The sequence below is a fragment of the Mixophyes fleayi genome, chromosome 6, assembly GCF_038048845.1.
Source record: "Mixophyes fleayi isolate aMixFle1 chromosome 6, aMixFle1.hap1, whole genome shotgun sequence".
Taxonomy (NCBI): Eukaryota; Metazoa; Chordata; class Amphibia; order Anura; family Limnodynastidae; genus Mixophyes; species Mixophyes fleayi.
The window spans coordinates 490,648-514,189 of record NC_134407.1 but is presented as its reverse complement, the minus strand read 5'-3'; the positions used below and the strand labels follow the sequence as shown (position 1 = coordinate 514,189).

The 23,542-nt window shown below is 45.4% G+C and overlaps 1 protein-coding gene across 1 annotated transcript in view; it reads left to right on the top strand.

Moving 5' to 3' along the window:
• Positions 1 to 23,542, top strand: part of GRK5 (G protein-coupled receptor kinase 5) — a 120,974-nt gene that overhangs the window by 74,601 nt on the left and 22,831 nt on the right. Inside the window, 2 exon segments of the mRNA XM_075215548.1 lie at positions 11,119 to 11,208; positions 11,769 to 11,977. Of these exon segments, the coding sequence (XP_075071649.1) occupies positions 11,119 to 11,208; positions 11,769 to 11,977 (299 nt within the window).

Here is a 23,542-nt window from a genome sequence, read left to right as displayed (position 1 = left end):
TAAATATTAGGAGTACATAGGGTCTGTAAGTAGATATTAGGAGTACATAGGGTCTGTAAGTATATATTAGGAGTACATAGGGTCTGTAAGTAGATATTAGGAGTACATAAGGTCTGTAAGTAGATATTAGGAGTACATAGGGTCTGTAAGTAAATATTAGGAGTACATAGGGTCTGTAAGTAGATATTAGGAGTACATAGGGTCTGTGAGTAAATATTAGGAGTACATAGGGTCTGTAAGTAAATATTAGGAGTACATAGGGTCTGTAAGTAGATATTAGGAGTACATAGGGTCTGTAAGTAGATATTAGGAGTATATAGGGTCTGTAAGTAAATATTAGGAGTACATAGGGTCTGTAAGTAAATATTAGGAGTACATAGGGTCTGTAAGTAAATATTAGGAGTACATAGGGTCTGTAAGTAGATATTAGGAGTACATAGGGTCTGTAAGTAGATATTAGGAGTACATAGGGTCTGTAAGTAGATATTAGGAGTACATAAGGTCTGTAAGTAAATATTAGGAGTACATAGGGTCTGTAAGTAGATATTAGGAGTACATAGGGTCTGTAAGTAGATATTAGGAGTACATAGGGATCTGTAAGTAAATATTAGGAGTACATAGGGTCTGTAAGTAGATATTAGGAGTACATAGGGTCTGCAGTCTATACAATCTATAGGGAGATAGGAATTTGATACACGAGGTAAGTGCTCCATGTTACATATTGGTCCAGCCAGATTGTACTGGGAGGTAGTGCTTAGTGGGGCTATATGATCCAGTCACACAGCAATGTTGGTTTGTGGGTCAGAGAATTGCTTGAATACAGAAGGACAATAAATGTTAGTCTTAGTGAATTGTGTAGAGGTGCCGAGATCCAGCACTCACCTGAGCCTGCATGATGTGTGTGTGGTAAAGGGTTAATCGAAAACAACCACCCGGGGGTAAATGTATGAAACGTCGATTTCTGCAAGTCGCTGGAAATCGGCAACATTGCAAGGAAAATTTAAAGCAGCGATGGCTTGTAAAGGCAAACTTGCCTTTACAAGCCATCGCTGCTTTAAATTTCCCCTGCAAAGTCTCTGATTTCCGGCGATTTGCAGAAATCGACGTTTCATACATTTAACCCCTGATCTATTTAAAAATTAGTAAAACTTTCCCTGTATGTCCCATACACTAACTTTGCCTCAGCAGTTATACCACCACCCAGGATTCTGTGAAGAGCCGACACTCTTAGTCAGGACCCTTCGGTTCTCCATTTATACTAATCTATCACAATTTACTTTCATCAGAGTTATCATAAACTAAATGTTTCAACTATGCAGCGTTCTAAAATGAAGCTAAGTCTTACATGTGAATTTATAAGAACACAGAGACCTTAACTTATTAAGGGTAATTTAATATGGACAATAAATCCACAATGCTTAAGATGAAAAACAATTAACAACAATAACAGACAAAAATATTATACAATAGTTTCTTGTAAAATAAAAAAGGGTTAAACAACAGAAATTGGTAAACTCAGGAATGATCAGCTTTCTGTCTGCTGGGAGGGCACAAATATGGGAACACTTCTCAATATGAAAGGAACTCCAAAAAGTAAGAAAAAACTGTTAGATTTACAAAACATTTTAAACATGCTGCAGTTACCCACAGCCCCCTTCCTGTTATGTCAGAAAGTCTAACTAGAAAGTCTGTGTAAATGCAAATTAGTATTTTATGAACTTTTCAAGCAACTTTCATGTCAGGTTTTCTTTACACTGGTATAACTTCTCACCAGAATGTCCTACATATATGATATAACATCCACACAACAGGTCATAAGTTTCCCTTCATTTACATATCAGACATGACTTCTGTAAGTATGATAATAGAGAACATTTGACATTTCCCTGTGTCCTTATTATCCCAGCTGCTTATCCTCCTGTCACCTAGTTGAGGCATCCTGAGATATCACAGAACCACGAACAATGTGAGGTGTCTGTTTTTGAATATTATTGAGGAGTTTCCAATAAGTTTATAACTTTGACAACCCGTGCCATAAATTGTTTTTGAACACTCATCTGTAGCTACACCTCTGAATATCTCTATACATAAATACCTCATGGATAAAGCAGAAGAATTTTGAGGCAATCAAACAGATTTCGTAATTTAGTCTCTCACATGATTAATTTAACCCATGATTGGACCCAATGCATGGGGAACTAGCGAGCTGTGGGCCCTGGTTCCCTCCTCCCTGATTCCCTGCACCAGGGCTCACAGCTCGCTAGGGAACACTTGAAGGATTGGAGGCCGAGGAAAGTCTTGTTGTATGAGGGAGGGAATTCCACTGAGTGGGAGCATCCTCACAAAAGTCCTGTTACCAGGAATGGGAGCAGGTAATGAGTGTGGATGAGAGATGTAAACCTTGCTCAGAGAGGAGAGGTCAAGTTTGGAGATATTTTGAGACAAGTGAAAGGATTGGTGCAGTCTTAATGGCTTTATTTGTCAATAGAAGTATTTTATATTGTATTTGTTGAAGTACAGACAACCAGTGCGGGGACTGACATAGAAGAGCAGCAATTAATGTGGGAGATTATAAGTGCATCATCCTGTGTGAGATATGTGCATGTTCTGGAAATGTTCCTTAGATGTATGTAACAGAACTTGTATACAGATTGGATGACACATAGAACACTTGAGGGGTAGGGATTATTGCTGTGTTGTCAACAGAAATTGAGATGTCAGGTGGGTAAATTACTTTGGTGGGTGAAAATATTGTTAGCTCAGTTTTTAATGGATTGAGTTTGAGTTGGCAAGAGGACATCCAAAATAAAATGGCAGAAAGACAGTCAGTAACGCGAGACAACACTGATGGTGAGAGATCAGGAGAGGATAGATAGATTTGTGTATCATCCGCATAGAGATGATTCTGAAATCCAAAGGAGCTTGTTAGATTCCCTATAGAAGTGGTGTAGATAGAGAATAGCAGAGGACCTAGGGCTGAGCCTTGTGGTCTCCAACTGCGGTGGTAGTTATTTCATCGGCACGTACAATGCCGACACACTTTACACTGACTAAAAAATAACAATTACTATAACAGCGACAAACCTCCAAATATCTGCTTTCCATATAAGAGACTCTTTGAATTACCTCCACAGGTAAAGGCGGCAATGGGTGGACCCTGGATTACATTATACAGGCAGTGGGTCCTCACATTGCCCTTTAAAAGTGCTGTTTTCACTCTGACCATTAAAAGTGACGTAATTTGTCACTGTACATATTTAGGGAAGTTGTTATTTAGATGTGGAGGTGATTTGAAGTGAAGAATGCCTGTTTCTCATATGGCAAGTCGATATTTGAAGGTTGTCGCTTTAATAGTAACCTTTCTTTTTGTTGGTACAAAGTATGTTGACGTTATAAGTGCTGAAAAATCCTACCACACCCCTCCAGCTGATAAAGGAAGCAGAGAGGACGTGGATCCAGAGATACAAACACTGGAGGAGAAGTTTGACAAGTAAGATCAGATCCAGTATAGGACAGAGTCCTGAGGACCTAGAGATTGTAGCGTTTGTATGCGAAGAGTGTGATCAAAATTGTCAAATGCAGCGGAGAGATCCAGGAGAATTAGAAGTAAGTAATTATGGCCTTTGGATTTAGCAGTGATCAAATCATTGATAACCTTGGTCAGCGCAGTCTCTGTGAGAGCGAAAGTCTGATTGTAGCGGATCCAAGAGGTTGTTTGTGGAATAGAAGTGTGTGAGGCGAGTGTAGGGGCATGGGAGCTGAGAGATGGGGCTGTAATTTGAGAGAAAATTTGGGTCAGAACTTTTTTTTTTCCAGATTAGGAGTAAACACTGCGCTTGTGTAATGATGGGAAGATACCAGTAGAGAACGAGAGATTACAGATGTTAGTTAAGGCTACTAATAGCACAGGAGATAAAAGTTACTGCTTTGTGAGGGTATGAATCAAGCAGACAGGTAGTAGAGTAGGAAGATAAGAAAAGCTGAGAGATTTCATCTTCAGGAGAGAAAAATGTAGAAACTGGGGAGAAACGTTGTTGTAAAGCGGAGGAGTTGTTGAAAATGAAGAGAACTGAGAATTCTGTGGGTATGAGGATTTGTTAGAGTTTGACAGCAGAGAAGTTAATGTAACAGAGGAGATCTTGCAGGTAATAAGACATATTTGCCAACTTTTCCTCGTTGGCTTCAGGGAGATCCCAGGGGAGGTCGGCATGCGTGGGTGGGGCTTGACGAATCGCATCGAATTGCGGCTAAGATGACACAATATTCGCGCAATTAAGCCCCCCTCCCAACTTATCTGTTGCGGGTACAAGAGCCGGGAGGTTGTCCTGCTCTCCCAGGAGGTCTCCCAGAAATGCAGGAGTCACCCAGACATTCCGGGAGAGTAAGCAACTATGCAGAAGAAAAGCAGCTAATGAATCTCTAGAGACTGAAGTGTCTCTTACATTTCTGTCTCCATTACTGAAGTCATGTTGTTTTACCTGTCAGTATTTGATTAAATCTTGGTCTCCATGACAATGGCCACCTACATAGGCATCAATACATGGACATAGGACACAATTTCTGAACTATGTCATCATGCCACAGATGACGAAGCCAACCACGTCTTGTACTGGCTCAGCATCAGGGAGAATGCCAGACTCTTCAGGGAGTGAGGGAGATCCCTCCTATTTCAGGGAGTCTCCCTGACATCAGGGAGAGTTGACAAGTATGTGATAAGGTGATGGGCAGAGAGAGAAATAAGTGTTACAGAAATCCGAGTCTGAGCAATATCTGGAGAACACAAGAACCAGGCAGTTACCCTCATGATGAGAAGAGTCAGTTCACTGAGAGAGGAGGTTCAACAAAGATGGTGGATAATCAATGGGGTGTTGAAATTACCCATGATGATGTGTCAGAGGGTGAGAAATGAGGGAGCCAGGCAGGGAAATGTCCAGGGGGGCGATAGATCCCGCAGAGAGAAGGAGGTGACAATCCAAGTGAGTTATGTATCACAAGATTCATGTATTATTACAATATGTTTATGTGCAGCTGATTTTATGATTTTTTTTAGATACATTTAATGTATAAATGTATTAGATTAGATTTCATAAGCTGATTTGTGAATTTATATGAGCTTTATTGATATTAACAATTTTGGTGTTTGAAGTTTTTCAATGCAATGATGTCTCCATTTCTGTACCCCATCCCCTGATATATGTTCAATAAACACTATTGAGGAAAGAAAAGAACATTTATAGGACTAAACCACCTACCTGTTGCTTTTAGCGCCTCAGCTGCTGCAGAACCTCCCAAGAAGGAGCAGGTTGGGTGTTTTATGCAGATGAATTGCTGCTATTTCTGCATTAGTATTAAACCCTTGTGACTCTCTCTGGGCTCAGATACAAAATATCTAATATTCTGGCGCCTTTATTTGCCAAGGAGACTTTATTTCTAAACAGAGCTGAAATATAGAATGTTTCCACTATGAAAAGGTAATTAATCTGCAGCTAAGACATACTTTGTGTCAGACATTCCAAATAATGGAGAAAACTCTCTGAACTGATGTAAAGCTTCTTGATGGAATGAGTCTGCCTGGGACGATGGTCAACAGACGAGAGGAGTTATGTTCTATGTACAAGAACTGATTTCACCTGATCTATATACACTACAAGATCGCAGTCTCAGTAGTTGTTCTGCATTAGTTACAGACATGTTCCGTACTCCTGGATAAAAACATGACAGCCTGATTCATTAAGGAAAGTAAGGCAAAAAAATGAGTAACTTTGCACCTTGGCAAAACCATGTTGCATTGGAGGGAGAGGCAAATACAAAATGTGGGGACAGATTTATAGTTGGGGTAGAGCATATTCTAGATCAACCAGTGTTTATCTTATGTGCACGATAAACTCATTTGCACCCAGTGTCAGACTGGCCTGGCTGGTTCCCGGGGAAATACCTGGTAGGCCCCACTCTCCGATGTCCCCGCCCTGTTTCACTTGGAGGCGGGACCAGAATGCGTTCACCAGGGCCCCCACATAGAGCTAAGTGTAGGAGCAGCCTGTGCTGCTGGCAAAGCAGAGGAGCTTCCTGTTTCCCATCACCCCCTCTGCTATGCTCTGATTGGTTGACACAGTCACTCAGCCAATCAGAGCAGACACGCCCCCTACCCACACTGCCATGGAGGAAGCAAAGCAGGAAAGGTAAGAAAGGTGAGATGTGTGTATGAGAGACTGTGGGTGTGTGTTTTATGGTAATGTATGTGTATGTGGGCAATGGGGCTTGGGGCAATGTAATAGGGGTGACCACGGGGGGGGCTTGTTGTAAATGAAATACGGGTGAGAACAGGGGGGCTATTATAAATAAAATGGGGGTGAGGACAGGGGGTCTTGTGGTAATATAATGTGGGTGTAAGGTAGGTGGTGGCTAATGTGTGCAATTTTATTTGTGGGGTGATGGTGGGCCAATTTAATAGTAAAGCCTATTAATTTAAGATGAGGTGGCGGGACATTTAATGCTGGGGTGGTTTGGGGCTGTTATTTGAATATGAGGTTAATTTTGGGCAGGAGGGCTATTTATTAAATGTGAATGTGAATTATTTAATGCCAGGGATGGTTGTGGGAAAGGGTTATATTTATTAATCTTAAATGCTATTTATTGCTAGGCCTGTTTGGAGGTAGGGAAATTTGATAACAAATCCTGTAATAAAGTTTATTTATTAAATGCGGATACTATTAATTTAATGTCGGGGCTGGTTGGAGGGAAATAGATCGATTTGCGATGCTGGCAGCGTACAGGAGCTGCAAGGACCCTGCCCATCCGACCACAGAGAGGAGATGAAGCTGAAGTAAGTCACATTTACTTTATTTAATTGTCATTTTTTTTTGCCTTTTTTTGCAAACTGGACAATGTTCCCTTTTTACCTGTGGGGGGAGGGGTAGCCTATTCTTGGCATAATATGAAAGGGGGCTGTACTCTGTAGCATAATATTGTTTGGGTGCCTAATTTGTGGCATAATATTATTTGGGGGCATTACTGTGTGGCATAATATGAACATTTATTTGTTGGTTCCATTATTATTAATAATATATATGTATATAATATAAAATCTCTATCTAAATGCACAATTGGCACACCTGGGCTTGACTAGATTTTAGCCAACCCCTGATCTGCAGCAAAGGTAATTCCCATCTAGCCAAGGTTGGGGGTAGCAGTGAATACTCTCACTAAGGGTAGTAATATTATGCGGATACACAGGTTAATTGTAACTATTCAGAGACAAGGTTCCCCTCTGCTTGTATATGTGTTTTGTGTGTGTTTTCAATTTTTGTCTTTCTTTGAAAGATTATTTTGTCATATATGTCTGTGTCATTATAACATCTACACACCTTCTACTACGTATGTAGTGCTTTTAGGACACGTCCCTGAAATTCAGGACTTCCGTTCTGCCTTCTGGGAGATATGTCACACTTCTTTAAGCAAGCAGTGTACACTTCTGTTGATGGTGTACGCAACAATGCAAGTTTTTTGCTGTAGGGGAGTGGCCTAGTGCTTTTCACACTCACACGCACCTTTTAAAGGTGAGCGCTAGTGATTTAACATTGTGACTGGTTGGGGAAGGGGGCTTGAGTGTACCCTCATTGCTAGGCTTTCCATATTTAATGTACGTATCCCTTTTTAAAAACAGGACCCCAACATTCCAGGGTCCAGACAATAACTGAGCTTAAGACATCAGCAGCAGCAGGTAGTGAACGCTGCAAGTACAGGTAGGAGAGAGCAGGACAGTCTGACAACTGTCATGATTTTAGTGGGGCAAAAATGTAATTATTTTTAAATGTCATAGGTCTAATTCATTAAGGAACATAAATGACAATACGCGCTCTGTGCTGCTTAGAAATGGACTTTACGCCAGTGAAGGTAAAGTCTACACAATTCATCTTCAAGTTCAAAGACACTTACAACAGCCTACAATTTGAATGGCGGAACGGGGTGGAGAGAAGGGGCGTGTGCACATAGGTACATGTACAGTAAGGGCGGGCCAAAGTCGTCCAATTCCAGCTCTGGGTTTTGTGATTTTCAGTGGTATCACCTGCACCAGCTACAGGTCAGGTGTAAGTGCTGATTACTAGTGATGACGACTGTGTATACAGCTAGAACATGTGTTTGTAATCAGGGGTTACTGTAACAATGTATTTTATGTACAGCAGACAATAATAGCATCCTGATAAATGTATTTCATGTAAAAAAAATGATGTATAATTTTTCTTTAATAATTATTTTTATGTATATATTTATAGGGTTTATTAACAGGTGTTAAAGTATTTAATATATATTTTCTGTATGTTCTGCTGGGAATGAATTGGGCACATATGCATTATGGGCCTGATTCATTAAGGAGAGAAAAGCAAAAAAAAATGTGTAAGTTTTCTCTTTGCCAAAATAATGTTACAATACAAGGGGTGGATATTAGTTTATTATTTTGCACATAAGTTAAATACTGGCTGTTTTTTCATCTAGCACACAAATACTCAATAGCTTTATTTTACACTGAAATATAAAGTTGATCTAGAACATGCCCTACCCCAACTATAAATCTGTCCCCACATTATAAATTTACCTCCCCTCCGATGCAACATGGTTTTGCCGAGGTGCAAAGTTACTCCTTTTTTGCCTTACTTTCTTCAATGAATCAGGCCGTGTGTATCCCGCAGAGTTTTGTCTGTCTGCATACGGCAAGTGCTATATTGCCAGAACAACTTATACTCGTATTCAGCTAGAAACATTTTTTGAGATCCTCTTCTTGTTGAATATCGACGCACCTGCTGGCATTTTACGTCCATTTTAAAACAACACAAATTGCGTTCACTTTATGAATCAGTTCCATATGTTTAAGACAAATACCAAACAAACCTTCTTCTACAAGACAATTTGATTATTATTACACGGTTTAACATAAAATTATTCTTGAAACTTGTTTTAAAAACTGACATTTTATTAAATAAACCCTAAAGTGTGATTATGTATATGACATTAATATTAAAACACAAGGAGGAGAAAGACATCTATAAGATCAGATCTGATGTGGTCTCAGGTCATGGTCTGATTTACCGATAGACTGATGGTTGCATCACTAAAATGTTGCTTGACTTTCATAAATACATTGTTACATTGAGCCCTGTGTAACAGGATTTATTATCAAGAATTTTTATGTTTCATTTGTCCTGTTATATATAGGGAGATTCCTCTGCTGTGTATTCCTGTGTTGTATCTTTCCTACCAGTGGCGCACCCTCCGCTAAAGAAGTGCCCCTGTACTATCCAGCAGCCGCGGCGCTGTCAAAGAAGCGTCCGCGGCGGTGCTGTATTGTATACAGAATCGCCGCGGCTGCTGGATAGTACAGAGCTGCCGAATCGGAGCTTTCTCTTTTTTTTCTTTTTTCTGGGGGGAAGGGGGGAATCCTGCCTGCGCCCCTGCCTACCTCCACCAACAACACCCTGCCGCTTTCTTCTCTCTCCTACCTCCACCAACAACACCCTGCCGCACTCTTCTCTCTCCTACCTCCACCAACAACACCCTGCCGCTTTCTTCTCTCTCCTACCTCCACCAACAACACCCTGCCGCTTTCTTCTCTCTCCTACCTCCACCAACAACACCCTGCCGCACTCTTCTCTCTCCTTCCACCGACAATACCCTGCCGCACTCTTCTCTCTCCTTCCACCGACAATACCCTGCCGCACTCTTCTCTCTCCTTCTTCCACCAACAACACCCTGCCGCACTCTTCTCTCTCTCCTTCCACCGACAATACCCTGCCGCACTCTTCTCTCTCTCCTTCCACCGACAATACCCTGCCGCACTCTTCTCTCTCCTTCTTCCACCAACAACACCCTGCCGCACTCTTCTTTCTCTCTCTCCTTCCACCGACAATACCCTGCCGCACTCTTCTCTCTCCTTCTTCCACCAACAACACCCTGCCGCACTCTTCTCTCTCCTACCTCCACGAACAACACCCTGCCCCACTCTTCTCTCTCCTACCTCCACCAACAACACTCTGCCACACTCTTCTTTCTCCTTCCACCAGCAACACCCTGCCCCAATCTTCTCTCTCCTACCTCCACCAACAACACCCTGCCACACTTTTCTTTCTCCTTCCACCAACAACACCTTGCCCCACTCTTCTCTCTCCTACCTCCACCAACAACACCCTGCCACACTCTTCTTTCTCCTTCCACCAACAACATCCTGCTGCACTCTTCTCTCTCCTACCTCCACCAACAACACCCTGCCACACTCTTCTCTCTCCTACCTCCACCAACAACACCCTGCCACACTCTTCTTTCTCCTTCCTCCAACAACACCGTGCCCCACTCTTCTCTCTCCTTCCTCCACCAACAACACCCCGCTACACTCTTCTTTCTCCTTCCACCAACAACATCCTGCTGCACTCTTCTCTCTCCTACCTCCACCAACAACACCCTGCCGCACTCTTCTCTCTCCTACCTCCACCAACAACACCCTGCCGCACTCTTCTCTCTCCTACCTCCACCAACAACTAATCCCCAGTCCCCATGTACCACTAATCCCCAGCCCCTACATACCATTAATCCCCAGTCCCCATATACCACTTATCCCCAGCCCCTACATACCATTAATCCCCAGCCCCCACCATATCTTCTTCTGTATTTTCAGTTTGGAGTGGACTTATTTAGTAATATCATTTGCCCTTTCAGCTCTGATACAGTAGACAGTGGATGAGTGGAGCGGAGCAGTGATCAGATAACATTTCTGCAGGTGTAACATAAACTTATATGTAATATTTATGCAGAGCCGTAACTAGGGCTGTGCGACAGGGGCGACTGCCCAGGGCGCAACGCTGAAGGGGGGCGCAATTTAGGAATATTTTAGGTTCATTTGGTTAAAATTGAGGGCTAGGGGGGCGGCAATTGTCTTTCTCGCCCCAGGCGCTAGAATTTTAAGTTATGGCTCTGTATATATGTATATAAAACAGGAAAACAAAACCTTTCACGTTCACCTGTATGTCACGATGCATAGCTGTAATACTAATGGAAGCCTGGTTTCTAGTTACCCATCATTACTGATTACCAAGGGACTCTTTTACTATATTGTTTGTATTGTCATTGTAGGTCACATACGGATATCTGATTTGGGTCTAGCTGTGAAAATTCCAGAGGGAGACTCTATCCGTGGCCGTGTGGGTACTGTGGGATACATGGGTACGTATAACAACCTGTGTACATTATACTTTCATCCTATAGGTGGGGTGCAGTGTTTGTGTAACCTACATCTATGGTATTGGGGGTAACTTGCAGTTGGATGTCAGTGCATGTTCGTATCGATCTTGTGCATATGTGCACAACTTGCGCTAGTTTTTTGAGCAGCATTTTTCTAACACTTGTACTGGAGAAGTGGATCGGGGCGTTCACATGCATGTGAAGTACACTAACTGCTGCAGACATCCACTCCGCTGTGAGATGTGTCTTATTTTGGGTTACCCTTGTCTTTGAAATGTGTTCCTTACCAAGCGCAAATTCTCTGCCTACACAAGACGGATGCAGTTTCAAGTTGATGATTGTTAAATATTTCCCCCAGACGTATCTTTACTATGGGGTTAAGCTCATAATTTGTTACAGATGAGATAATGTAAGTGTGGGGGTGCATCTCTCTGCATCTTTTCCATTCACTTCTCAATCACCCCTGTTGTAAGAAGCAGAAATGATGATCAGTGTGTCTCTATGTGTGCTCTCATCGTGTCACATGATCCTCTTCCTTCCAGCCCCCGAGGTTCTCAATAACCAGCGTTACACCTTCAGTCCTGACTACTGGGGACTCGGCTGCTTGGTCTATGAGATGATTGCAGGACAATCCCCGTTCAGGGGCAGGAAGGAGAAGGTGAAGAGGGAGGAGGTGGATAGGAGGGTCCTGGAGACAGATGAGATTTATACAGAGAAGTTTTCTGAAGAGGCAAAATCTGTGTGTAAAATGGTGAGTTCCTCCGTCATCTCCTTAGCGCCAGGTCAGCTCTGGTGTCCAGATGTTGTATAGGTAAAGTCTCACATTGTTAGGAAGTATTCGCTCAGTTTCTGTCTGTGGTGTATTCTTGGTGTCTGATTCCAGGTCTGGCAGCTTCAGTTCCCAGTGCTACTGGCACAGGAATTACACTCGCTCTGAACAATTGTCTGCATTCTTCTTTCTGTCTCTTTTCTACTAAATTGTCTTTATAACACATGAATCAATTACAGATGTTTTATAATCAAAATCAAGACGGAAGCGATCACATTAAATGTAGTTCATTCATTCTGAGCTGGAATCCTTAATATCTAAGTCCCCAGTTGTAGAAACTTTATGTTAAATTGCTCACATGAACAGAGCTTAAGTTATACACAACAGTCTAAATAAGTTAAGATTCAATCATTTTATTAGAGCCATAAAAATAACCGTCCGGTTTCATTGCTTCACCAGTAATATGATCAGGGTTTACTGGACAGAAGAAAGAAACTTCCTAATCAATCGTGTGACCTCACATATGAGATGTATAGTTGGGGTAGGTCATGTCCTAGATCAACTTTAAATTTCAGTGTAAAATAAGCTATGAAGTAGTTGTTGTGTGTTACATTAAAAACCGCCAGTATTTATCTTATGTGCAAAATAATAAACTCATTTGCATCCCTTGTATTGTAACATGGTTTTGAAAAGGTTCAAAGTTACTCATTTTTTAGAGAAATTGAATACCGGTATATCAAATTTCTATAATTTATTTGTTAGATCTATTGTATTGCGATTCCTTTTTTGTGTAATTTTCAGGTGACTAAATATGATCTTCATAGAATGTATTAGATATTAGAATTATATATAAATATTCTTTGTGATTTGTTAAAAAAAAAGTTTGCCCGTACAGCCTGGACTGGTCCCCTCTATAGAAGGGGAACAAGGAGGACTGTCATAGTGTTAATCCCCCCTAGACAGGTCAGCGGTCAGGTAAATTGGATGCACCCCTACCAAGGACAAAGCTGTCTCATCCTGAATCCTCTGCGTTGCCAGACGCGCACTATTAAAGTGAAAACAACTGATTGTTCCAGTTGCTTAAAGGGAAATAAGAATATTTATTAATAAAATATTAGTTTAAAATTGAGTCATACAGCGTGGCTAATGTTAGCTTAGAGTTAAAAAAACAAACTTAATTATAATATGCAATAAATTCCATCTCTCGGGGCGGGTAGAAGGGCGTCTCTGTTTTGGTCCCTCAGGCAATGTTGACATCTGGATCATTGGTCAATTAATTACAGGTAAATATTAAACAGAAACATCACAATTAATTAACTCATATTTAGTCTTAAATTAATAAGGATTTAACAACAAATATAATAGTGACCTTTTGCAAAACCCTAAACATTTTACTTAATACATATCTTATTATTAAGATATTGAACATTGATTCCAGTCTATCTCAGAATGTTAATCAGGGTCTGTTTATACCAACTATATGTGCACCTCTAGTTTCTTACATATAGATTTGGATTTACAAGTTTCACATGAGACTCTAATTAATATTCCAAGTAGGTAGTTTAACAGAGAGAGACTGTCTGAATGAAAGGTATTTTATTCAAAATAGAAATCTTACATTTATTATTATCTTACGTGTTAAACACAAATATAGTGTCATAGTACAATACAGTGAACTGGCTGTGACAGAATGAACCACCTATGTCACTCTGTTGTGTTGCTGGGGCTTGCGTTGCACCGTCCCCTTTCTTTTTCCCAAATACACCCTCTAACCGCATTAGAAGGGGCCTACTGCCACCACTAGACTCCTTAGCGCCACCTAGAACCGAATCCTTCTGGGTAACTCGCGCTGCTAGTGTACCCCCTTGCTGGGCACCTGGGCTGGTACCACTGACCTCTTGCCTTCAGATCAGGGTTGCTGTGGATGGTTCCCCCTGGCCTATCACACTGGCCAGAGCTGCAGGTAGCGGGCAGAGCGTTGGTACTAGACGCTGCTTCCCAACCTCAGAACAGCCAGATAACGGATTAGATTGGTCTAATCTGTAGATCACAGGAATTACAGCAGGTAAGTAGGCGTCAAATTGGATTCCTTAAGAGGTGATGTTTATTAGCTCAGGAAGTCCTGAAAAGTACAGTTACACGCTAGTTTAACGTACTAGCAATCTCCAGAAGTACAGATGGTGTGATGATACATTACATGGTAAAGCAGTACTCATTTTATATAATTTTGTAAACAGGTAACCCAGCCCCCTGAATCCTTTGCTGGCCCCAAAACGTCTGACATTTTACATCAGCTATTTATCAGGATGTGATATTTCCTCCAAGCTTGCAGTTAACGCGTTTAAACTTTAACAAAATTGACATCAATCTCTGAGTTCCCAAATTACTTTGCTGTTTACATTGTTCAGACAGGTTCTAACAAACAGGACAAAAGGCCTCACTGGACAGAAAGGTGACGGCCCCCTACTGTGTTTTCAGGCTAAACCAGTGTTGGCTACTAGACAAGAAAGATGTCTAATTAGCCTAAATGATGATTTCCTCTAGAAATGTTACAAAACCAAATCATGACATACTGTCTCAGAAGTTACACATCAAATTTTCTCCAAAATTTGCCTACTGTATCAGAAATCAGTACATCTGCAATGACACAAACCGGCGCCTGCACCACTCAGGGGCAGGCTGGACTGGGGGGGGCAGGGGGGGCATCTGCCCCCTGGGCTGGTCCCATACTGGGCTACCTTGGACTGGGTCAATGGGCCACCTGCATAATGTTTCAATTCAAATAGGCTGCTGAGTTTTGCCCCCGGGCTAAAATCTGCCAGCCCTCCCCTGGCACCACTAATTGAAATAAATTTCTACAATAAATAATTTCTATGCGATTCAGCCACACTGACAATTAAAGATACATTCACATTGATTTATTAATAATTATACTTTAACAGTGCCTGGAAACAGATTTGTGGTCTGGGGTATGGTATGCTTGCAATGGCTGGCCCTCTTCCAAGACCAGCCAGTTTACAGCGTTTAGGAACCATTCCTACAGCCCTCCCCCTTCTTCTTCATCACGCTGTGCCTTTCACTCTCCCCCCTCTACTTCATCACCCTGTGCCTTTCCCTCTCTCCCCACTCTTCTTCATCACCCTATGCTTTTCTCGCTCCCCCTCTTCTTCATCACCATGTGCCTTTCTCTCTCCCCCTCTTCTTCATCACCCTGTGCCTTTCTCTCTCCCCCTCTTCTTCATCACCATGTGCCTTTCTCTCTCCCCCTCTACTTCATCACCATGTGCCTTTCTCTCTCCCCCTCCTCTTCATCACCCTGTGCTTTTCACTCTCTCCCCACTCTTCTTCATCACCATGTGCCTTTCTCTCTCCCCCTCTACTTCATCACCCTGTGCCTTTCACTCTCCCCCCTCTACTTCATCACCCTGTGCCTTTCCCTCTCTCCCCACTCTTCTTCATCACCATGTGCCTTTCTCTCTCCCCCTCTTCTTCATCACCCTGTGCCTTTCTCTCTCCCCCTCTTCTTCATCACCACGTGCCTTTTACTCTCCCCCCTCTTCTTCATCACCCTGTGCCTTTCTCAACCCCCCTCTTCTTCATCACCATGTGCCTTTCTATCTAACCCCCCTTTCTTCTTCATCAACCTGTGCCTTTCTCAAACCCCCCTCTTCTTCATCACCCTGTGCCTTTCTCTCTAACCCCCCCTTTCTTCTTCATCACCCTGTGCTTTTCACTCTCCCCCTCTTCTTCATCACCCTGTGCCTTTCTCTCTTTCCCCCCTCTTTGTCATCACCCTGTGCCTTTCATTCTCCCTCCTCTTCTTCATCACCCTGTGCCTTTCTCTCTCTCCCCCTCTTCTTCATCACCCTGTGCCTTTCTCTCTCTCCCCCCTCTTCTTCATCACCCTGTGCCTTTCTCTCTAACCCCCCTTTCTTCTTCATCATCATGTGCCTTTCACTCTCCCCCCTCTTCTTCATCACCCTGTTGCTTTTCTCTCTCTCCCCCCCTCTTCTTCATCACCCTGTGCCTTTCATTCTCCCCCCTCTTCTTCATCACCCTGTGCCTTTCTCTCTCTCCCCCCTCTTCTTCATCACCCTGTGCCTTTCATTCTCCCCCCTCTTCTTCTTCACCCTGTGGCTTTCTCTCTCCCCCTCTTCTTCATCACTCTGTGCCTTTCTCTCTCTCCCCCCTCTTTTTCATCACCCTGTGCCTTTCTCTCTAAACCCCCTTTCTTATTCATCATCATGTGCCTTTCACTCTCCCCCCTCTTCTTCATCACCATGTGCCTCTCTCCCCTCCCCATCTTCTTCATCACCATGTGCCTCTCTATCCCCCTCTTCTTCATCACCCTGTGCCTTTCTCTCTCCCCCTCTTCTTCATCACCCTGTGCCTTTCACTCTCCCCCTCTTCTTCATCACCCTGTGCCTTTCTCTCTCCCCCTCTTCTTCATCACCCTGTGCCTTTCACTCTCCCCCCTCTTCTTCATCACCCTGTGCCTTTCTCTCTCTCCAACCTCTTCTTCATCACCCTGTGCCTTTCACTCTCCCCCATCTTCTTCATTGCCATGTGCCTCTCTCTCCTCCTCCGCTTTTTCATCACCCTGTGCCTTTCACTCTCCCCCTCTTCTTCATCACCCTGTGCCTTTCTCTCTAACCCCCCTTTCTTCTTCATCACCCTGTGCCTTTCTCCCCTCTCCATCTTCTTCATCACCCTGTGCCTTTCACTCTCCCCATCTTCTTCATCACCCTGTGCCTTTCTCTCTCCCCCTCTTCTTCATCAGCCTGTGCCTTTAACTCTCCCCCCTCTTCTTCATCACCCTGTGCTTTTCACTCTCCCCCTCTTCTTCATCACCCTGTGCCTTTCACTCTCCCCCATCTTTTTCATCACCATGTGCCTTTCTCTCCCCCCCTCTTCTTTATCACCCTGTGCCTTTCTCTCTCCCCCTCTTCTTCATCACCATGTGCCTTTCACTCTCCCCCCTCTTCTTCATCACCCTGTGCCTTTCTCTCTCCCCCTCTTCTTCATCACCATGTGCCTTTCACTCTCCCCCCTCTTCTTCATCACCCTGTGCCTTTCTCTCAACCCCCCTTTCTACTTCATCACCCTGTGCTTTTCACTCTCCCCCTCTTCTTCATCACCCTGTGCCTTTCTCTCTAACCCCCTTTCTTCTTCATCATCATGTGCCCTTCTCTCTCCCCCCTCTTCTTCATCACCATGTGCCTCTCTCCCCTCCCCATCTTCTTCATCACCATGTGCCTCTCTCTCCCCCTCCTCTTCTTCACATTGTGGTTTTCTCTCCCCCCCCTCTTCTTCATCACCCTGTGCCTTTCTCTCTCCCCCCTCTTCTTCATCACCCTGTGCCTTTCACTCTCCCCCCTCTTCTTCATCACCCTGTGCCTTTCTCTCTCTCTCCCCCTCTTCTTCATCACCCTGTGCCTTTCACTCTCCCCCATCTTCTTCATCGCCATGTGCCTCTCTCTCTCCTCCTCCTCTTTTTCATCAACCTGTGCCTTTCACTCTCCCCCTCTTCTTCATCACCCTGTGCCTTTCTCTCTAACCCCCCTTTCTTCTTCATCACCATGTGCCTTTCTCTCTAACCCCCCTTTCTTTTTCATCACTCTGTGCCTTTCTCCCCTCTCCATCTTCTTCATCACCCTGTGCCTTTCACTCTCCCCCCTTTTTCTTCATCACCCTGTGCTTTTCACTCTCCCCCCTCTTCTTCATCACCCTGTGCCTTTCTCAAACCCCCCCTCTTCTTCATCTCCATGTGCCTTTCTCTCTAACCCCCCTTTCTTCTTTATCACCCTGTGCCTTTCTCAACCCCCCCCTCTTCTTCATCACCCTGTGCCTTTCTCAACCCCCCCCTCTTCTTCATCACCATGTGCCTTTCTCTCTCTCCCCCCCTCTTCTTCATCACTCTGTGCCTTTCACTCTCCCCCCTCTTCTTCATCACCCTGTGCCTTTCTCTCTCTCCCCCCTCTTCTTCATCACCCTGTGCCTTTCATTCTCCCCCCTCTTCTTCATTACCATGTGCCTCTCTCCCCTCCCCATCTTCTTCATCACCATGTGCTTCTCTCTCCCCCTCCTCTTTTTCATCACCCTGTGCCTTTCTCTCTAACCCCCCTTTCTTCTTAATCACTATCTGCCTTTCTCTCTCTCCCCCCTCTTCTTCATCACCCTGTGCCTTTCATTCTCCCCCCTCTTCTTCATTACCATGTGCCTCTCTCCCCTCCCCATCTTCTTCATCACCATGTGCTTCTCTCTCCCCCTCCTCTTTTTCATCACCCTGTGCCTTTCTCTCTAACCCCCCTTTCTTCTTAATCACTCTCTGCCTTTCTCTCTCTCCCCCCTCTTCTTCATCACCCTGTGCCTTTCACTCTCCCCCCTCTTTTTCATCACCATGTGCCTCTCTCCCCTCCCCATCTTCTTCATCACCATGTGCTTCTCTCTCCTCCTCCTCTTTTTCATCACCCTGTGCCTTTCTCAACCCCCCCCTCTTCTTCATCACCATGTGCCTTTCTCAACCCCCCCTCTTCTTCATCACCCTGTGCCTTTCTCTCTCTCCCCCCTCTTCTTCATCACCCTGTGCCTTTCTCTCTCTCCCCTCTCTTCTCCATCACCCTGTGCCTTTCACTCTCCCCCCTCTTCTTCATCACCCTGTGCCTTTCTCTCTCTCCCCTCTCTTCTCCATCACCCTGTGCCTTTCACTCTCCCCCCTCTTCTTCATCACCCTGTGCCTTTCTCAACCCCCCTCTTCTTCATCACCATGTGCCTTTCTATCTAACCCCCCTTTCTTCTTCATCAACCTGTGCCTTTCTCAAACCCCCCTCTTCTTCATCACCCTGTGCCTTTCTCTCTAACCCCCCTTTCTTCTTCATCACCCTGTGCTTTTCACTCTCCCCCTCTTCTTCATCACCCTGTGCCTTTCTCTCTTTCCCTCCTCTTTGTCATCACCCTGTGCCTTTCATTCTCCCTCCTCTTCTTCATCACCCTGTGCCTTTCTCTCTCTCCCCCTCTTCTTCATCACCCTGTGCCTTTCTCTCTCTCCCCCCTCTTCTTCATCACCCTGTGCCTTTCTCTCTAACCCCCCTTTCTTCTTCATCATCATGTGCCTTTAACTCTCCCCCCTCTTCTTCATCACCCTGTGCCTTTCTCTCTCTCCCCCCTCTTCTTCATCACCCTGTGCCTTTCATTCTTCCCCCTCTTCTTCATCACCCTGTGCCTTTCTCTCTCTCCCCCCTCTTCTTCATCACCCTGTGCCTTTCATTCTCCCCCCTCTTCTTCTTCACCCTGTGGCTTTCTCTCTCCCCCTCTTCTTCATCACTCTGTGCCTTTCTCTCTCTCCCCCCTCTTTTTCATCACCCTGTGCCTTTCTCTCTAAACCCCCTTTCTTATTCATCATCATGTGCCTTTCACTCTCCCCCCTCTTCTTCATCACCATGTGCCTCTCTCCCCTCCCCATCTTCTTCATCACCATGTGCCTCTCTATCCCCCTCTTCTTCATCACCCTGTGCCTTTCACTCTCCCCCTCTTCTTCATCACCCTGTGCCTTTCTCTCTCCCCCTCTTCTTCATCACCCTGTGCCTTTCACTCTCCCCCCTCTTCTTCATCACCCTGTGCCTTTCTCTCTCTCCCCCCTCTTCTTCATCACCCTGTGCCTTTCACTCTCCCCCATCTTCTTCATTGCCATGTGCCTCTCTCTCCTCCTCCGCTTTTTCATCACCCTGTGCCTTTCACTCTCCCCCTCTTCTTCATCACCCTGTGCCTTTCTCTCTAACCCCCCTTTCTTCTTCATCACCCTGTGCCTTTCTCCCCTCTCCATCTTCTTCATCACCCTGTGCCTTTCACTCTCCCCATCTTCTTCATCACCCTGTGCCTTTCTCTCTCCCCCTCTTCTTCATCAGCCTGTGCCTTTCACTCTCCCCCCTCTTCTTCATCACCCTGTGCTTTTCACTCTCCCCCTCTTCTTCATCACCCTGTGCCTTTCACTCTCCCCCATCTTTTTCATCACCATGTGCCTTTCTCTCGCCCCCTCTTCTTCATCACCCTGTGCCTTTCTCTCTCCCCCTCTTCTTCATCACCATGTGCCTTTCACTCTCCCCCCTCTTCTTCATCATCCTGTGCCTTTCTCTCAACCCCCCCTCTTCTTCATCACCATATGCGTTTCTATCTAACCCCCCTTTCTACTTCATCACCCTGTGCTTTTCACTCTCCCCCTCTTCTTCATCACCCTGTGCCTTTCTCTCTAACCCCCCTTTCTTCTTCATCATCATGTGCCTTTCTCTCTCCCCCCTCTTCTTCATCACCATGTGCCTCTCTCCCCTCCCCATCTTCTTCATCACCATGTGCCTCTCTCTCCCCCTCCTCTTCTTCACATTGTGGTTTTCTCTCTCCCCCTCTTCTTCATCACCCTGTGCCTTTCTCTCTAACCCCCCTTTCTTCTTCATCACCCTGTGCCTTTCTCTCTCTCCCCCCTCTTCTTCATCACCCTGTGCCTTTCACTCTCCCCCATCTTCTTCATCGCCATGTGCCTCTCTCTCTCCTCCTCCTCTTTTTCATCAACCTGTGCCTTTCACTCTCCCCCTCTTCTTCATCACCCTGTGCCTTTCTCTCTAACTCCCCTTACTTCTTCATCACCATGTGCCTTTCTCTCTAACCCCCCTTTCTTTTTCATCACTCTGTGCCTTTCTCCCCTCTCCATCTTCTTCATCACCCTGTGCCTTTCACTCTCCCCCCTCTTCTTCATCACCCTGTGCTTTTCACTCTCCCCCTCTTCTTCATCACCCTGTGCCTTTCACTCTCCCCCATCTTTTTCATCACCATGTGCCTTTCTCTCCCCCCCTCTTCTTCATCACCCTGTGCCTTTCTCTCTCCCCCTCTTCTTCATCACCATGTGCCTTTCACTCTCCCCCCTCTTCTTCATCACCCTGTGCCTTTCTCTCAACCCCCCCTCTTCTTCATCACCATGTGCCTTTCTATCTAACCCCCCTTTCTACTTCATCACCCTGTGCTTTTCACTCTCCCCCTCTTCTTCATCACCCTGTGCCTTTCTCTCTAACCCCCCTTTCTTCTTCATCATCATGTGCCTTTCTCTCTCCCCCCTCTTCTTCATCACCATGTGCCTCTCTCCCCTCCCCATCTTCTTCATCACCATGTGCCTCTCTCTCCCCCTCCTCTTCTTCACATTGTGGTTTTCTCTCCCCCCCTCTTCTTCATCACCCTGTGCCTTTCTCTCTCCCCCTCTTCTTCATCACCCTGTGCCTTTCACTCTCCCCCCTCTTCTTCATCACCCTGTGCCTTTCTCTCTCTCCCCCCTCTTCTTCATCACCCTGTGCCTTTCACTCTCCCCCATCTTTTTCATCGCCATGTGCCTCTCTCTCTCCTCCTCCTCTTTTTCATCAACCTGTGCCTTTCACTCTCCCCCTCTTCTTCATCACCCTGTGCCTTTCTCTCTAACCCCCCTTTCTTCTTCATCACCATGTGCCTTTCTCTCTAACCCCCCTTTCTTTTTCATCACTCTGTGCCTTTCTCCCCTCTCCATCTTCTTCATCACCCTGTGCCTTTCACTCCCCCCCCCTTTTTCTTCATCACCCTGTGCTTTTCACTCTCCCCCCTCTTCTTCATCACCCTGTGCCTTTCTCAAACTCCCCCTCTTCTTCATCTCCATGTGCCTTTCTCTCTAACCCCCCTTTCTTCTTTATCACCATGTGCCTTTCTCAACCCCCCCTCTTCTTCATCACCCTGTGCCTTTCTCAACCCCCCCCTCTTCTTCATCACCCTGTGCCTTTCTCTCTCTCCCCCCTCTTCTTCATCACTCTGTGCCTTTCACTCTCCCCCCTCTTCTTCATCACCCTGTGCCTTTCTCTCTCTCCCCCCTCTTCTTCATCACCCTGTGCCTTTCATTCTCCCCCCTCTTCTTCATTACCATGTGCCTCTCTCCCCTCCCCATCTTCTTCATCACCATGTGCTTCTCTCTCCCCCTCCTCTTTTTCATCACCCTGTGCCTTTCTCTCTAACCCCCCTTTCTTCTTAATCACTCTCTGCCTTTCTCTCTCTCCCCCCTCTTCTTCATCACCCTGTGCCTTTCATTCTCCCCCCTCTTCTTCTTCACCCTGTGGCTTTCTCTCTCCCCCTCTTCTTCATCACTCTGTGCCTTTCTCTCTCTCCCCCCTCTTTTTCATCACCCTGTGCCTTTCTCTCTAAACCCCCTTTCTTATTCATCATCATGTGCCTTTCACTCTCCCCCCTCTTCTTCATCACCATGTGCCTCTCTCCCCTCCCCATCTTCTTCATCACCATGTGCCTCTCTATCCCCCTCTTCTTCATCACCCTGTGCCTTTCACTCTCCCCCTCTTCTTCATCACCCTGTGCCTTTCTCTCTCCCCCTCTTCTTCATCACCCTGTGCCTTTCACTCTCCCCCCTCTTCTTCATCACCCTGTGCCTTTCTCTCTCTCCCCCCTCTTCTTCATCACCCTGTGCCTTTCACTCTCCCCCATCTTCTTCATTGCCATGTGCCTCTCTCTCCTCCTCCGCTTTTTCATCACCCTGTGCCTTTCACTCTCCCCCTCTTCTTCATCACCCTGTGCCTTTCTCTCTAACCCCCCTTTCTTCTTCATCACCCTGTGCCTTTCTCCCCTCTCCATCTTCTTCATCACCCTGTGCCTTTCACTCTCCCCATCTTCTTCATCACCCTGTGCCTTTCTCTCTCCCCCTCTTCTTCATCAGCCTGTGCCTTTCACTCTCCCCCCTCTTCTTCATCACCCTGTGCTTTTCACTCTCCCCCTCTTCTTCATCACCCTGTGCCTTTCACTCTCCCCCATCTTTTTCATCACCATGTGCCTTTCTCTCGCCCCCTCTTCTTCATCACCCTGTGCCTTTCTCTCTCCCCCTCTTCTTCATCACCATGTGCCTTTCACTCTCCCCCCTCTTCTTCATCATCCTGTGCCTTTCTCTCAACCCCCCCTCTTCTTCATCACCATATGCGTTTCTATCTAACCCCCCTTTCTACTTCATCACCCTGTGCTTTTCACTCTCCCCCTCTTCTTCATCACCCTGTGCCTTTCTCTCTAACCCCCCTTTCTTCTTCATCATCATGTGCCTTTCTCTCTCCCCCCTCTTCTTCATCACCATGTGCCTCTCTCCCCTCCCCATCTTCTTCATCACCATGTGCCTCTCTCTCCCCCTCCTCTTCTTCACATTGTGGTTTTCTCTCTCCCCCTCTTCTTCATCACCCTGTGCCTTTCTCTCTAACCCCCCTTTCTTCTTCATCACCCTGTGCCTTTCTCTCTCTCCCCCCTCTTCTTCATCACCCTGTGCCTTTCACTCTCCCCCATCTTCTTCATCGCCATGTGCCTCTCTCTCTCCTCCTCCTCTTTTTCATCAACCTGTGCCTTTCACTCTCCCCCTCTTCTTCATCACCCTGTGCCTTTCTCTCTAACTCCCCTTACTTCTTCATCACCATGTGCCTTTCTCTCTAACCCCCCTTTCTTTTTCATCACTCTGTGCCTTTCTCCCCTCTCCATCTTCTTCATCACCCTGTGCCTTTC